The following is a 17,457-nucleotide window of genomic DNA, read 5'->3' on the forward strand; positions in this document are numbered from 1 at the left end:
CAGCTTGGGCTGGCACTTGTACTCTCTTAGTGTCTGCATGATGTCTGTCCAGGCTGTTCTAGCTTTCATAGTCTTTGTTGAGAAGGCAGGTGTGATTCTGATTGGTCTGCCTTTATATGTTACATGACCTTTTTCCCTTACTGCTTTCAGTATTTTTTTTTTTTTTTTTTTTTTTTTTTTTTTTGCTGTGGGCACTTGGCATTTTGACTATTATGTGTCGGGTGTTATTTCTTTTCTGGTCCAACATATTAGCAGTTCTGTAGGCTTGTTTTATGCTCATGGTCATCTCATTCTTAAGGGTAGGGAAGTTTTCTTCTATGATTTTGTTAAAGATATTTACTGTGCCTCTTAGTTGATATTCTTTGCCCTCTTCTATTCCTATTATCCTTAGGTTTGGTCTTCTCATTGTGTCCTGGATCTCCTGCACATTTTGGGTTAGGATAGTTTTGGTTTTTGTATCTTCTCTGACTGTTTTGTCTATGTTTTCAATGTTGTTTTCAGCCCCCGAGATTCTCTCTTCCATCTCTTGTAGACTGTTGGAAATGTTTGCATCTGTGACTCCTGATTTCTTTTTTAGGTTTTCTACCTCTAGAGTTGTTTCTTTTAGTGTTTTCTTTATTGTGTCCATTTCCGATTTAAATTTCTTCTTTCATTCCTTCATCTCTTTGGTTCTGTTTTCTTCTAGTTCTTTGAGTTCTTTGAGTGTTTTTCTTGTTTTCTGTTTAAAAGCTTCTAATTATTTATGCTTTTCCTCCCATTCTTGTTTAAGGATCTCTATCATCATCTTGAGGTATGATTTTGGGTCTGAGTCTTCTTTTTCTGGAGTGTTTGGCATTCCGCAGTTTGCTGGAATGGGAGAGCTGGGTTCTGGTGTTGCCAGGTTGTCTTGGTTTCCCTGGGGTACCTTCTTTCGCTTTCCTCTTGCCATCTTGTTATCTGTGTTTATATGTGGTCTTGTTGTCAGTGATTGGTTTTCGTCTCTCCCTTGTACCTGGCCTGTATTCCTGGATTTCCTGCTCCCTGACCTTCGGAATGCCTTCTCACCAGGCCTGTGTCCCTGGATCTCCACTGTTCCTGGTGGCAGGTGGTCTGAGCACCCGTTCTGCCACCATTTTTATTTTTTAATATTTACTGCAACACACTTATGCAAAAATACTCAATAAAATTCTTTCAAACACATCCGAACAATCATTTACCATGATCAAGTAGGAATCATCCCAAAAATGCAAAGATGGTCTAATACATGGAAGTCCATCAATGTCATTCACTATATAAACAACTCAAAAAAAATCACATGATTATCTCTCTATATGGTGAGAAAGCATTTGACAAAATTCAACACCTCTTCATGTTAAAAGTCTGGGAAAAGTCAGATATTCAAGGCTCATACTTAAACATAGTAAAAGCAATATAGAGCAAACCAGTAGCCAATATCAAACTAAACAGTGAGAAACTTGAAACAATGCCATTAAAATCAGGGACTAGACAAAGCTGTCCACTCTCAACCTACCTATTCAATATAGTCCTGACCAGAGCAATTAGACAATTAAAAAAAAAAATCACAGGGATTCACATTGGAAAGGAAGAAGTCAAATATCACTATTTACAGATGCTATGATAGTATACTTAAGTGAGCCCAAAAATTCAACCAGAGAACTTTTACAGCTAATAAACAACATCAGCAAAATGGCTGGCTATAAAATTAACTCAAACAAATAAACTGCCTTCCTCTACTCAAAGGATAATCAATCTGAGAAAAAAAAATTAGGGAATTGACACCCTTCACAATAGTCACAAAGACTATAAAATACCTTGGGGTGACCCTAACCAAGCCAGTGAAGGATCTGCATGACAGGAACTTCAACTCTCTGAAGAAGGAAATTGAAGAAGATCTCAGAGGATGGAAAGATCTCCCATGCTCATGGATTGGGAGGATCAACATTTTAAAAATGACCATCTTGCCAAAAGCAATCAATCTACACATTCAATGCAATCCCCATCAAAATTCCAAGTCAATTATTCATAGAGTTGGAAAGAGCAATTCACAAATTCATCTGAAATAACAAAAACCCTAGAATAGTAAAATCTATTCTCAAGAATAAAAACACTCCTGAGGAATCACCATCTCTGATCTCATGCTATATTACAAAGTAATTGTGATTTTAAAAAAAACTGCATGGTATTGGTACAGAGATAGGCAGGTAGATCAATGGAACAGACCTGAGGACCCAGAAATGAACCCAGTCATCTATGATCACTGATCTTTGACAAAGGAGCTAAAAACATTTAATGGAAAAAGGACAGCCTCTTTAACAAATGGTGGTGGTTCAACTGATAGTCAGCATGCAGAAGAATGCAAATTGATTCTTTCCTATCTCCCTGTATAAAGTTTAAGTTCAAGTGGATCAAAGATCTTTACATAAAACCAGGTACACTGAAACTATTGAAAGAGAATGTTGGGAAGAGCTTAGAACACATAGGCACAGAGGAAAAATTTCTGAACAGAACACCAATGACTCATGCTCTAAGATCAAGAACAACAAATGGGACCTCATAAAATTGCAAGGCTTCTGTAAGGCTAAGAACATTGTTAAGAAGACAAAATGGCAGCCAACGAAGTGGGAAAGAACCTTTACAAATTATATATCTGATAGAGGGATATTATCCAATATAAACAAAGAATTCAGGAAACTAGACCATAGAGAATCAAATAATCCTATTAAAAATGGGATACAGAGCTAAAAAATAATTCTCAGCTGAGAAATATCAAATGTCTGAGAAACCCCTAAAGAAATGCTCAACATCCCTAGTCATCAGGGAAATGCAAATCAAAACAACTCTGAGATTCCACCTCTCACCTGTTAGAATAGCTAAGATCAAAAACTCAGGTGACAGCAGATGTGGAGAAAGAGGAACACTCCTCTACTGTTGGTTGGGTTGTAAGCTGGTACAACCACCCTGGAAATTAGTCTTGTGGTTCCTCAGAAAACTGGACATAATACTACCTGAAAACCCAGCTATTCCACTCCTGGGCATATACCCCAAAGATGTTCCAACATTTAATTAGGACACATGCTCCACCATGTTTATAGCAGCCTTATCATCAGAAGCTGGAAAGAATCCAGATGTCCATCAACAGATGGATAGATACAGAAAGTGTGGTACAGTTACACAATGGAGTACTACTCAGCTATTAGAATCAATGACTTCACGAAATTTTTAGGCAAATGAATGGAACTAGTGACTATCATTCTGAGTGAGGTAACCCAGTCACAAAAGAACACACATGGTATACATTCACCAATAAGCAGATACTAGCCCCAGAAAGCTTGAAATACCCAATACCCAAGAAACAATTCACAGACATTTTGAAGCTCAAAAAGAAGGAAAGCCAAAATGGGGATTCCTCAGTCCTTAGAAAAGAGAACAAAACTCTCATGGGAGAAATGCAAGGTCAAATAGAAGAATAAGGATTGAAGAAAAGATCACTCAAAAGCTGCCTCACCTGGGAACCCACCACATAAGCAGTCACCAAATCCAAGTACTACAGCTGATCCCCAAAAGTACTTACTGGCAGGAACCAGACAGAGATGTCCCCTCAGGGATTATGCTAGAGTCATATAGATACAGCTGAGCATGTTTGCAGCAACCATAGGTCTGAATTTGGGGATCCCAATGAGGTTGCTAAAGAAAGGACCTAAGAAGTTGAAAGGGGTTGCAACCTCATGGGAAGAACAACATTATCAACCAACCAAACCCTCCAAAACTCCCATGTAGTAAAACACCAACCTTTGTGCACACGTTGAGAGACCTATTGATCCAGTTGCATATGTAGCTGAAGATAGCAGTGTCTGACATAAACGTGAGAAGAAGCTTTTGTTCCAAAGAGGGCATGCTTTCCCAATGTTGGGAAATGCCAAGGCAATAGGGTGGAGAGGGGAATCAGGAGGGAGTGCAGCTTTGTGAAAGCAAATGGAGGGGGAGCAGGAATGGGAGTGGGGCAAGTGGGGTAAAGGGATACCATTACATGCATGCATATGATTTCAGGACTGACCACTTGGTGTTGGATTACCAACTAAGGGACTTATTCCTGGGGAAAGATTACTTCTTTAGCTCTCAACCTCCTTCTTTAGTTGCTTGTAGGGTTTTGAGTTGGGTTGAGTTGATTGGTTTGGTTTGGTTTGGTTTGGTTTGGTTTGGTTTGGTTTGGTTTGGTTGGGTTGGGTTGGGTTGGGTTGGGTTGGGTTAGGTTGGGTTGGGTTGCGTTGGGTTGGGTTGGGTTGGGTTAGTTTGGGTTGGTTTTGGTTCGGTTGGGTTTGTTTGGTTTGGTTTCATTTTGTTTCATTTGATTTTGTTGGGTTTGATGTGTTGTCTAAGGATAGCCCCTGGCGATTTATCCTTTACATGTTAGTATGTCTGCTGATGTTGCTGTTTAGGACTTATTTAGTTGGCCATGTTTTTGAGGTACCATTGAGTAGAACTTTCCTGTTGAGCTGAGATAAAACTGGAAATAAGAAGTCTTAGGTAAACCTCACCAAAACAGCACAAGACATAAATGAAAGCATCCCAGCCATGGAAGGCAAGAGAGAAGAAATGGACAACACAGTCAAAGGAAATGTTAAACAAATGTAAGCACGAAACATCTAGAAAATCTTAGACTTGTGAGCGAGCAAATAATAGGAACAGAGAAGTATGAAGTTGAGTCCAAACATGCAAAAACTACTTTCAACTAAATCACAGAAAAACATTTACAAAGCCTTTCAGGGTACAAGAAGGATACAGAACACCAAATTGACAGGACCAAAATAGAAATAATCCACAATACATAATGATTAAAATACTAAAAACACACATAGGAATATTAAAAATCTGCAAGGTGAAAAGACCAAGTAAAATACAAAGGGAGAGCCATTAGAATGATGCATATATTCTCAGTGAAGACTCTAGGAGCCTGAAGGGCCTGGACAGATGTTCTACAAACTCCAAGAACCCATAAGGAACATCTGACCTCTCTGACTGTTCCTTGTAGAAAACGGGGCTATATTCATCCAATCAACTTCCAAGAAGAAACTCTGGAGTCAGAAGTTCATGCAATATTCCTGAAACATTATCACTTACTGAACTTCTATGTCATATTTTTCTCAAAAGGAGGAATAAACTGTGACTTGGTGACTTCAGTGGTGTACCTACTACATGTCTGTCAGATCGTTTCACTATAGCAATGTTCCAAAATCAATGTTTCGATTAGTCTCTACTTGGGTAGTTTTATCTAGTTTTGGCCTATGTTTGTTGAGTTTATTTAATTCTGTTTATACTAAAAATTTCAAGGGCCTTGTTTTCTAATGTCATCTGTAACACCTCTCCATGACTGAACAGATAGGTGAGTATGAAACTCTGGCAACATGACCTTGATGAAGAGCTGCTACTGCTCATTGGGCTTGGAAGTTCCACTTTCTGTAGAGAACTGCTAAACACTGTTCCTGACAATGGGAGGATAAGTTTGAACACTTACCTGGGCTATAACTAATGCACTTTGGATTCGTAGATCTTCCTCATAATCCTTTATCTTTTGCAGTGTCTGCCATATCATGTTTCTAAGTCCATCTTGTTCTTCCTCACCCTGAAGTTCCCATGACATCTTTACCAGGTTATACACTATGCCATAATATCCAATCGAGATCACCTGTGCACCTGCAGGAATGGTGGTCGTGGTGGAAAAGGAGGAGGAGGAAGATAATAACAATTTTTTGAGAATATACTATCTTCTACATGAAAAAAAGACAAGTTCAATTTTATTCACATTGATAATTAATGCTATTAATCTAGAACACTCTCCAACCTAAGCACCACAAAATAGTTAGATATTTAACTATATGAAGTTCAACTCTCAAGATTAGAATGATGTCATTTATTCTTCAATTACTCTTCTTACCTAGCTAGGCTATATTTCTACATTGCAATGCTTAGCATCGATAATTCTTATTTAGGTAGAGACAGGAAAAAATAAATTTGAATAAAAAATAATAATACAGTCTTCAGACAAGAGATAAACTAAATTTAGTTTAAAACCTAACATGGAAAAAAAATGGGCCTATGGAAAAACCTTAAATTTTCTAAAGAAAAAAAAAAAGAATACACTTTTACAAAAAGAAATGGAAAGTTTTAAAACCCAAAACTTCAATAAGAATAATTATTATTTTAAAAATCCAGATATAATGGTTCATGACTTCAATCCCAGCACTTGGGAGGCAAAAGCAGGCAAATCTTTGTGAGTTTGAAGCCAGCCACGTCTACATAGTGAGTTCCAGGACAGCCAGGGCTACATAGTGAGACCCTGCCTCAAACAGAACAAAAGAATAATAATTTTTATTTTAATTGACATAAACTGGACCCACAACTATGTCTGGATTCTAGTCTGTGCTATACTTCTATTATGTAAGTCAGAGGACAGTTGCTAGGAGTGAGCTCTGGTCATGGATGAGCCACTGCAGTGTTCCACAAAGAAACCTTATCCCCACCGCTGAGTCTTTGAGGCCATTATCAAGAGATAAGTTCTGGCAAGTCCTAGCAACCCTGATCAGATCACCAATCTGGAGGATATAGAGAGTCAAGATCAGAAACAGTCATATAGCAACTGCTAGACACACTTGACACTGAAGGAAAGAGCCAAGCCTCTGTAGAATGGATAGAAAGAAGAGCGACAGGCAGCAGAACTGTCACAGAGTAGCTGGAGCACACAGGAAGTGGATGCCAGAGTACATCAGTCGTGAGCAGCTGCAGGAAAGCACACTGCTTTATTCTGTGTGTGTGTGTGTGTGTGTGTGTGTGTGTGTGTGTGTGTGTGTTAAACACATGAAAGGAAACACATGAAACCAACTTGTTTCAAAGGTTCTTATTGTCATACAGCTGCTGAGCAATAAAGTAGGTAGAGCCCTATATAATCCATGCCATGCAACACATGTCAGACTCAGATAATTCACCCGTTCATTCACAGAGAAAGAAAAGACCACAAGGTAAGAAGAGTAAGGAAAGGCTAAAAGAGAGAAAGAGAAAATGTGTAGGCATTTCAGATATTAAAGAAAGGCATCCTCTAACATCCTGTCCTGAAGGTCCTTCATTCTCCATATCACTGCCACTTAGGAAGGAAGGGAGGGAGAAAGGGAGGGAGGGAGGGAGGGAGGGAGGGAGGGAGGGAGGGAGGGAGGGAGGGAAGGAGGAACAGAGGAGGAGGGAGGGAGGAAGGAAGGCAGGGAGGGAAGGGAGGGAGGGAGAGAAGGAGGGAGGAACAGAGGAGGAGGGAGGGAGGAAGGAAGACAGGGAGGGAGGGAGGGAGAGAAGGAGGGAGGGAGAGAAGGAGGGAGGGAGAGAAGGAGGGAGGGAGAGAAGGAGGGAGGGAAAGAGGGAGGGAGGGAGAGAGGGAGGGAGGGAGAAAGGAAGGAAGGAAGAAAAGAATGAAGGAAAGAAGGAAGTGTACTGGCTGGTTTTGTGTCAACTTGACACAAGCTGGAGTTATCACAGAGAAAGGAGCCTCAGTTGAGGAAATGCCTCCATGAGATCTAGCTGTAAGGTATTTTCTCTAGGGAAAAGGGCCCAGCCCATTGTGGGTGGTGCCATCCTGGGCTGGTAGACCTGGGTTCTATAAGAAAGCAGGCTGAGCAAGCCAGGGGAAGCAAGCCAGTGAGTAACATCCCTTCATGGCCTCTGCATCAGTTCCTGCTTTCTGACCTGAGTTCCAGTCCTGACTTCCTTTGGTGATGAACAGCGATATGGAGGTGTAAGCTGAATAAACCCTTTCCTCCTCAAGTTGCTTCTTGGTCATGATGTTTGTGCAGGAATAGAAACCCTGACTAAGACAGGAAGGAAGGAAGGAAGGAAGGAAGGAAGGAAGGAAGGAAGGAAGGAAGGAAGGCAAGCAGCCAGGCATTTAGTAAAATGCTACTCCCCATGTCAACTAAATTATGTAAATAATTTATGCAATAGTTATGTGCAATTGTCAAAGTTCTGTAACTGAAAAACAGGCCTATTGGTGAATAGCAATGTTTCTCATTACAGAAACAGAATATAATCAAAAGAAGGCAAATTTAATTATGTTTTCTTTCTTGGAAATAGACAATCAGAGGTTTTAGCAATGGACCAGTGAGGGAAGAATTTGGAAAGCAGTGGATCCTTGAAAATATAGCATAATGGGACTGCCAGTGCAAGATTCTGGGTGAGGTCTGGGAGCCAAAGGAAGGGAGTAGAGAAGGCAAGGCCTCTGATGACCTTGCACGCAGGGTGATTTGGAGAAAGGGTAGAGATGTATGTAGAGACTGGCCTCTTGTAGGAAGATACCAGAAAAAAAAAGTCAGCTCCTACTCACCTTTATAGTCAGGCTAACTGCAGAGTAGGTAGCCATTCCTAATCCATGCCATATCATTTGTCTCTGTATAAATGCTAAATTAAAGCGCCAAACCACCATGACTCTGTTGTTTTAGTCTGTCATTTTAGAATACTTCCATCACCACTCATCCACCTCACTTGCAAGTACATTACACAAAGAAAGGACTTGAGTAAATGCTGAATTCTGTCTTCCACCGTTAATGTAAATTATTCCTTTCATTTAACCCTACATCTGTCCATCCTACAGTGACCTACACTTTAGCTGCCTCCCAGCCATTCTTCTGTTCATTTCCTATTAAGAAACTCTGGAGACACGCCCAGGAGCCGCGCGGCAGGGAGGACCGTACTGTGACCGCTGCCGCGGGCTCTTCCTCCCAGTACCCCTGCAGCCCCGCCTTGGAAGACCGCATGTCCAAGACCTACATCTTGAAGTCTGCGGATGTGGAAAAGCTAGACGATGAGCTGCATGTGCCATCCCTCCCTGCAATGATGTTTGGAGACCGCGTTCTAAGGATGCAGCATGGCTCCGGTTTTGGAATAGAGTTCAATGCCACGGATGCACTGAGATGTGTGAACAATAGCGGGAGAGTGGCAGGAAAGTGGGACGGAGGGTGGACACTACAAAGAAGTTATTAAACCATATGACTGGACCTATACAACAGATTATAAAGAAACACTGCTTGGAGAATCTCTGAAGTTAAAGGCTGTACCTGCAACAGATCATATAGATACAGAAAATTGGAAGCGAGAGATAAATTAAATTTTTTTGAGTAAGTTCTCCTGTTTGAAGATGAATTACATGATCATCGCATTTCCAGCCTGAGTGTGGAAATTAGAGTAATGCCTTCCAGCTTTTTTCTGCTATTGCCGTTTTTCTTGAGAATTGATAGGGGTGCTCATCAGAATGAATGACACAAGGCTTTACCACGAAGCTGACAAGGCCTATCTGTTACGTGAATATACATCCACAGAGAGGAAAATTGCTAATTTAATGCATGTTCCACCTACCCTCTTCATGGAACCTAATGAAATATCACAATATTTACCAATTAAGGAAGTTTATGAGAAGCTATTATTTCCAGAAAGAATCGATCCTAACCCTGTGGACTCACAAAGTACGCCCACAGAATAAAATGTGATCCAGCAGACTCTCCATGTGGAACCTGACTGGATACCTTGGCTATTTGTAGGGGTATTTTTATTATGAGAATTAATTTTCTCGCTTATGCAGATTTTCTGCAGCCATAAAGGAAAATAAAAGACTGTTGCAGGCAGGTTCCACTCAACTCCTATTTATACTGTCTGCTTTCAAGTTCCTGCTCCAGAGAAATACATGCTCTAGAGCTTAATTTGGATTCTTAAATCATAACAAATTGTGACCTCAGCAGTGATGTATATTTGTCTCATGAGGGGACATAAACTGCATCCACCCTGAAGCATCGTCCTCTGAGCCCCGGTGCCCTGTGACCTTCCGCTGATGTGCTACTCTGGCTCTTGGCTGTGGGCTTTCTGGTGTTTATTCGCACTCCTGGAGAGTTGTGACATGTCACCTACAAAATTAATCTTGTATTATTCATTAGTTGGAATTTCTGGGCAACATTATATTGTGTGTGTTTGTATACACAAGTATTTTTTAAATCTTTTCATTTAAATATTTTTGTCTCTGAGTAGTGTTAGATTACTTATTTTGATAATTCATTATTAAAATTGTGGAGAATTCAAATAAAAAATGACCTTTCTAAAAAAAAAATTAAAGAGGCCTGAGGTTGGGGAGAAGGAGTGTGTTTATGAAGATTATATTAGTGTATTTCTGTGGAGAGTACCAAGGTGTGTCCTTGGCCATTTCTAGATATGACATATACCATTTTAAATTTATTTGTCCAAGTGTCTTTTGTAAGAGGAAAATTAATAATAAGGAATTATATTTTAAAAAAAAGAAAGAAACTCTCTGAATCGTCATAGTTTCCTGACTTGCACTTACAAAATCATATGCATATCATATTGAGGGGTCATGTCAGCCATCCTTCCAGGAAGACAGGTATTCGATTCATTCTGGCACACCAATCACCTAGCCCCGACTACAACACAGAAGATGCAGCATGAGAACAGTCTCCATTCATCTAGGATTAGTGTGCTGCTTAACAGGGCTTTTAAGGACAAAACTCCTTTAGTTGTGCTAAAGAAAATCAGAATATCTGAACCAATAATAGGACTCCTGCAGAGGTGCAGTTGTAAGGAGAGAGAAGATGTCACACTGGGCTGAAGAAAGGAGTTCCTGTTAATACGGAGGCTATAGTTAGCTAACAGGAAATGGTGCCATACACAACAGTTGATGTCTCAGCAAAGAAGCAATGCTATGGTCTGTTCCATGCAGTGTTCCATCCATTCTGTCAGTGAACTGGGTAATAAGAGCTGTGTGGTAACAGGTCCTTATTGTGACCGGCAGGAGGAGACTGAGAGGAAGAAACAAATGCCAGCTCTTGGGAGAGCAACTGATAAAACTTCTGTGGTGAGCAAAGTGTGAGCGCCAAAGGACAAGCTCATTTCTAAACTTAGAAGACAGAAACAATCGGAAAGTCACTGGCAAAGATGTGGCGGTTTTTTGGAGAAGCCAGTTTAGGAAATGAAGTGAAGAGCATTTGGAAAATGTGGAAGGACTGGGATGATCTGGCTTCTGGTGACACAAAGCATTTTTATAAAACATGGCTGAAAGAAATGCAGCAAGAAAACCATGAGTGATGTTACTTTATATAGCAGCATAAGGATAAACTGAGGTGCAAATAGGTAAAGGATATTATTGGGGTGCACACAGGTAAAGGATAATACTGGGTGCAGATGAACCCATTTTTTTAACAGCTTTATTTTAAAAACAAAGATAAATGAACAAATTTTAAGCATTTTGACATAAAAGTATATGAATACATTTTTGTCAGTGCTTGGCTTTTTTTTTCAAAGGTTTGATAGTGTGCATTAAGGTTTTACTAGTTACAATGAGAAAAACGTACATGTAAAATAGAATGTAAACTGGAATTAGTCAAAGTTTTTTTAGTGTGTAAGGATTGAGCATAATGGTTTTGTTTTGTTTTGTGTTGTTTTTCTTGAACTTCACACAGTCTGTGAGTTGTTTCTGGGGTATTCAGAGCTTTCAGGGGTTAGTATCCCATTGTCAGTGACTGCATATTATGTCTGTTCTTCTGTGACTAATTTATCTCACTCAGGATGATATACGCTAGTTGCAACCATTTTCTTAAAAACTTCGTTAACTCATTGTTTCTGATAGCTGAGTAGTACACCATTGTGTAAATGTACCACAATTTTTGTATCCATTCATCTACTGAAGGACATCTGGGTTCTTTACAGTTCTGGCTATTATAAATAGAGCTCCTATGAACATTGTGGTGCATGCATCTTTGTTGTATATTGGAGTGTCTCTGGGGTATATGCCTAGAAGTAGAAAAGCTGGATCTTCAGGTAGTACTATGTCCAATTTTCTGAGGAACCGCCAGACTGATTTCCAGAGTGGCTGTAGCAGTTTACAACCCCACCAACACTGGAGAAGTATTCCTCTTTCTCAACAACCATGTCAGCATCGGCTGTATCTGAGTTTTGGATCTTGGCCAATCTGACTGGTGTGAGGTGAAATCTCAGGGTTGTTTTGATTTGCATTTCCCTGATGGCTAAGGATGTCTAGCACTTCCTTAGATGTTTCTCAGCCATTCGATATTCTTCAATTGAGAACTTTTTCTTTAGCTCTGTACCCCATTTCTTAATAGGGTTGTTTGATTCTCTGGTGTCTAGCTTTTTGACTTCTTTGTATACCTTGGAAAATAGGCCTCTATCTGATGTGGGGTTGGTAAAGATCTTTTCCCACTCGGTTGGATACTATTTTGTTTTCCTGTCAGTGTTTTTAACCTTACAGAAACTTTGCAATCTCATTAGTCCCAATTGTCAATCTTTGACCTTAGAGTACGAGCCATTGGTGTTCTGTTCAGGAAGTTTTCTCCTGTGCCTATGTGTTCTAAGGTTTTCCCTACTTTCTCATCTAATAGTTTCAGTGTACCTGGTTTAATGTGGAGATCTTTATTCTACTTACACTTCATCTTTGCACAAGGAGGTAAGAAAGGGTTCGTTTTCAATCTTCTGCATGCTGAGTGCCAATCGGACCAACACCATTTGTTGAATGAGCTGTCCTTTTCCCATTGAATGTTTACAGTTCCTTTGTCAAAAATCAGGTGACCATATATGAGAGGGCTCATTTATGGATCTTCTATTCTATTCCATTGATCCATTTGCCTATTTCTGTACCAGTACCATGCACTTTTTACCACAATTGCCTTGTAATATAGGTTGAGGTCAGAGATAGTGATTCCATCAGATATTTTCTTGTTGTTGAGGATGGATTTCACTATTCTAGGTCTTTTGTTATTCCATATGAAATTGCACATTGCTCTTTCCAGCTCAATGAAGAATTGGGTTGGAATTTTGATGGGGATTGCATTGAATCTGTAGATTGCTTTTGGTAAAATGGACATTTTAAAAATGTTGATCCTTCCAATCCATGAGCATGGGAGATCTTTCCATTTTCTTAGATCTTCCTCAATTTCCTTTTTTAGAGGTTGGAAGTTCTTGTCCTACAGGTCCTTCACTTGCTTAGTTAGAGTCACACCAAGGTATTTCATAGTTTTTGTGACTATTGTGAAGGGTATCTTTTCCCTAGTTTTTTTTTTTTTAAATGTATATGTTATTTAGCAAAATTCTTGAAGGTATTAGAAAGTGCAGGAGGGAATTTCATTAATTAATTAAAGGCTTGGGTAATTCAACACAGAGAATAAAATATATCTCCCAAGCATGGACTCTAGGCATATAAAAACGCATCAGGAAAAAGAAAACTCCTTTTCCTTTCTGTTCTTCTGCCCTGAAGCAGGCCACAAGTAAGCTCTCTGACCCTCAAAGCAGTGCATGTGACAGGACAGCCTCCCCTCACCCCCAATAAATACTTTCCCTGTGCTCTGATTTTCCCTAGTTTCTTTCTCTGCATTTTTGGCCTTTGAATATAAGAAGGCTACTGATTTTTTGAGTTAATTTTATATCCAGCCACTTTGCGAACTTGTTCATCAGCTGTAGGAGTTCTCTGGTGGAATTTGTGGGGTCGCTTAAGTACACTATCATGTCACCTGAAAGTAGTGTTGTTTTTACTTCTTCCTTTCCAATTTGTATCCCTTTGATTTCTTTTTGCTCTCTAATTTCTCCAGCCAGGAATTCCAGTACTATGTTGAATACTTAAAGGGAGAGTGGGCAGCCTTGTCCAGTCCCTGATTTTAGTGGGATTGCTTCAAGTTTCCCACTGTTAAGTTTGAAGTTGGCTGTTGGTTTCCTGTATATTGCTTTTATTATGTTTAGGTATGGGCATTTGATTCCTGTTCTTTCCAAGACTTTTAACATGAAGGGATGTTGGATTTTGCCAAATTCTTTCTCAGCATCTATTGAGATGACCATGTATTTTTTTTTCTTTGAATTTGTTTATATGGTGGATTACATTGATGGATTTCCTTATATTAAACAATCCCTTCATCCCAGGGATGGAGCCTACATGATCATGGTGAATGATTCTTTTGATGTGTTCTTGGATTCGGTTTGCAAGGATTTTGTTGAATATTTTTACATCAATGTTCATAAGTGAGATTGTTCTGAAGTACACTTTCCTTGTAGAATCTTTGTGTGGTTTTCGAATGAGGGTTATTGTAGCCTCAAAAAAAGAAAAAAAAGAGTTAGGTAGTGTTCCACCTGATTCTATCTTGTGGAATAGTTTGGAGAGTATTGGTATTATGCCGTCAATAAGTGTTTGGTAAAATTCTGCACTGAACCCATCTGGACCTGGGCTTTTTTTGGTTGGGAGGCTTTTGATGAAAGCTTCTATTTCTTTAGGTATTAAGGGGTTATTTAGATGGTTTTCCTGGCCCTGGTTTAACTTTAGTATCTGCTATCTGTCTAGGAATTCATCCATTTCCTCCAGATTTTCCAGATTTGTTGAGTATAGGCTTTTGTAGTAAGATCTAATGATTTCTTGAATTTCCTCAGTTTCAGTCATCATTTCTCCACTTTCCTTTCTGATTTTGTTAATTTGGATACTCTCTCTTTACCCTCTAGTTAGTCTTATAAGGGTTTATCAATTTTGTTAATTTTCTCAAAGAACCAGCTCTTGGTTTTGTTGATTCTTTGGATGGTTCTTTTTGTTTCTATTTGGTCTATTTCTGCCCTGAGTATGATTATTTCTTGCCATCTACTCTTTTTGGGTGTATCAGCTTCCTTTTCTTCTAGAGCTTTCAACTGTGCTGTCAGGTTGCTAGTGTATGCTCTCTCCAGTTTCTTTTTGGAAGCACTCAGAGCTATGAGTTTTCCTCTCAGTACTGCTTTCATTGCATCCCATAGGTTTGGGTATGTCATGTTTTCATTTTCATTGAATTCTAGAAAATCCTTAATTTCTTTCTTTATTTTTACTTTGATCCTGCTATCATTTAATAGAGCATTGTTTAGTTTCCATGTGTATATGGGCTTTTTGTTGTCTTTGTTGTTATTAAAAATCAGCCTTAGACCATGGTTATCTGAAAGGATGCATGGGAATATTTCAATCTTTTTAAATCAATTGAGGCTCGTTCTGTGTCCAGTTATATGGTCAATTTTCGAAAAGGTGCCGAGAGGTGCTGAGCAGAAGGTGTATTCTTTTCTTTTAGGATGATATGTTCTGTAGATACCTATTTATTTCACTTGGTTCATTGTCTCTGCTAGGTTTACAGTGTCCTTGTTTAGTTTCCATTTCCATGATCTGTCCATTGGTAAAAGTGAGGTATTAAAGTCTCCCACTATTATTCTGTGGAGTGAAATGTATTTTTTGAGCTTTAGTAGGGTTTCTTTTATGAATATGGGTGATTTTGTATTTGGAGCATATATGTTAAGGATTGAGAGTTCCTCCTGACAGATTTCCCCTGTAATGAGTAAAAAGTGTCCTTTCTTATCTTTTTTGATAACTTTTGGTTGGAAATTTACTTTATTCAATATTAGAATAGCCACTCCAGCTTGCTTTTTGGGGCCGTTTGCTTGGATGTTTTTTTTTTTTTCCAACCTTTTACTCTGAGATAGTGTCTGTCTTTGTCTCTATGATGAGTTTCCTGTATGCAGCAAAATGCTGGGTTTTGTTTATGCCTATATCTTTTTATTGGGGAGTTGAGTCCATTTATGTTTATAGATATCAAGAAATACTGGTTGCTGTTTCCTGCTATTATTGCTTTTGTAGGTTCAATTGCGCCTCTGTCCTTTCATCTTTTGGTTTTCTTGCTTAGGTATTTTCTTGTTTTTACTAGGATGTAGTTTTCCTCCTTGTATTGGGTTTTCCACCTTTAATTCGTTGTAGTGCTGGGTTTGTGGTCAGATATTGTGTGAATTTAGTTTTCTCTTGGAATATCTTAGTCTCTCCATCTATGGTGATTGGTAGTTTTGCTGGGTATAGCAGCTTGGGCTGACACTTGTTCTGTCTTAGTGTCTGCATGATGTCTGTCCAGGCTCTTCTAGCTTTCACAGTCTCTGTTGAGAAATCGGGTGTGATTCTGATTGGTCTGCCTTTATATGTTACATGACCTTTTTCCCTTACTGCTTTCAGTATTCTTTCTTTGCTTTGGGCACTTGGTGTTTTGACTATTATTTCAGGAGGAATTTCTTTTCTGGTCCAACCTATTTGGAGTTCTGAAGGCTTCTTTTATGCTTGTGGTCATCTCATTCTTAAGGGTAGGGAAGTTTTATTCTACAATTTTGTTGAAGATATTTACTGTGCCTCTTAGTTGATATTTTTTGCCCTCTTCTATTCCTATTATCCTTAGGTTTGGTCTTCTCATTTTGTCCTGGATCTCCTGGCCATTTTGGGTTAGGAGCTTTTTGGTTTTTGCATCTTCTCTGACTATTTTGTTTATGTTTTCAATGTTGTCTTCGGCCCCCAAGATTCTTTCTTCCATCTCTTGCTTCTGTTGAAAATGCTTGCATCTGTGACTTCTGATTTCTTTTTTAGGATTTCTATCTCTAGGGTTGTCTCTTTTAGTGTTTTCTTTATTGTGTCCATTTCCATTTTAAATTCCTTCTTCCATCCCTTCATCTCTTTGGTTCTGTTTTCTTCTAGTCTTTGAGTTCTTTGAGTGTTTTCCTTGTTTCTTCTTTAAAAGCTTCTAATTCTTTATGCTTTTCCTCCCGTTCTTGTTTAAGGATCTCTATCATCATCTTGAGGTAGGATTTGGGGTCTGAGTCTTCTTTTTCTGGAATGTTTGGCATTCTGCTATTTGCTGTGATGGGAGAGCTGGGTTCTAGTGTTACCAGGTTGTCTTGGTTTCCCTGGGATACGTTCTTTTGCTTTCCTCTTGCCATCTTGTTGTCATTGACTGGTTCTCACCTTTCCCTTGTACCTGGCCTGTGTTCCTGGATCTCTGCTGGTCCTGGTGGCAGATGGTCTGAGCCCTGTTCTTCACCCAAAGCCATCAGCTGGGAACAGAGGGTCCAATGCTGGGTTCCTGGTCCCTGGATCAGGTCGGGCCGGGTGCACTTTCATGGCTCTCTGCAGAGATTTCTCTGCCCCCTGGCTAGTCGGAACTTCTCACCAGACCTGTATCTCTGGGTCCCCCATGAACCCATTTTCTTACCAACATTTGTGGTGAGAGATTTTTGATGGTTTCCTTTTTTTTCATTATTTTTTTAATTGGGTATTCTGTGTATTTACACCTTGACCCCCATTACCATCTCCTCCCCCTCCCATTGCTTCCATGAAGGTGCTCCTTCTCCCAACCATCTTCTCCACCTCAGCACCTTGGCATTCCCCTACTCTGGAAAAATGCACCTTCACTGAACTAAAGGCCTTTTGTCCCATTGATGCCAGACAAAGCTCTCCTCTGCTACATATGCAACTGAAGCCATGGGTCTCTCTCTATTTGTGCTCATTGGTTGGTGATTTAGTCCCAGTGAGCTCTTGAGGGTTTGGTTGGTTTATAATGTTGTTATTCCAATGGGGTTGCAAACCCTTTAGGCTCCTTCAGTCCTTTCTCT

General features: G+C 39.6%; 1 protein-coding gene and 1 pseudogene across 3 annotated transcripts in view; one reads left to right on the top strand and one right to left on the bottom strand.

Annotated features, from left to right (window-relative positions):
- Window positions 1-17,457, bottom strand: part of TMEM232 (transmembrane protein 232) — a gene marked incomplete at both ends in the record, with an annotated part of 287,483 nt that overhangs the window by 161,068 nt on the left and 108,958 nt on the right. For both annotated transcript variants that reach the window (XM_080933485.1, XM_080933484.1), the window contains one exon: window positions 5,513-5,691. In XM_080933485.1, coding sequence (XP_080789611.1) covers window positions 5,513-5,691 — 179 coding nt within the window. The remainder of the gene's footprint in view (window positions 1-5,512; window positions 5,692-17,457) is intronic.
- LOC308433001 (TIP41-like protein) lies at window positions 6,959-9,511 on the top strand (annotated as a pseudogene). The gene is made up of 2 exons: window positions 6,959-7,013; window positions 8,627-9,511. The product of its transcript is annotated as a TIP41-like protein (transcript).

Source organism: Micromys minutus (assembly GCF_963924665.1).
Source record: "Micromys minutus genome assembly, chromosome: 19".
NCBI lineage: Eukaryota > Metazoa > Chordata > Mammalia > Rodentia > Muridae > Micromys > Micromys minutus.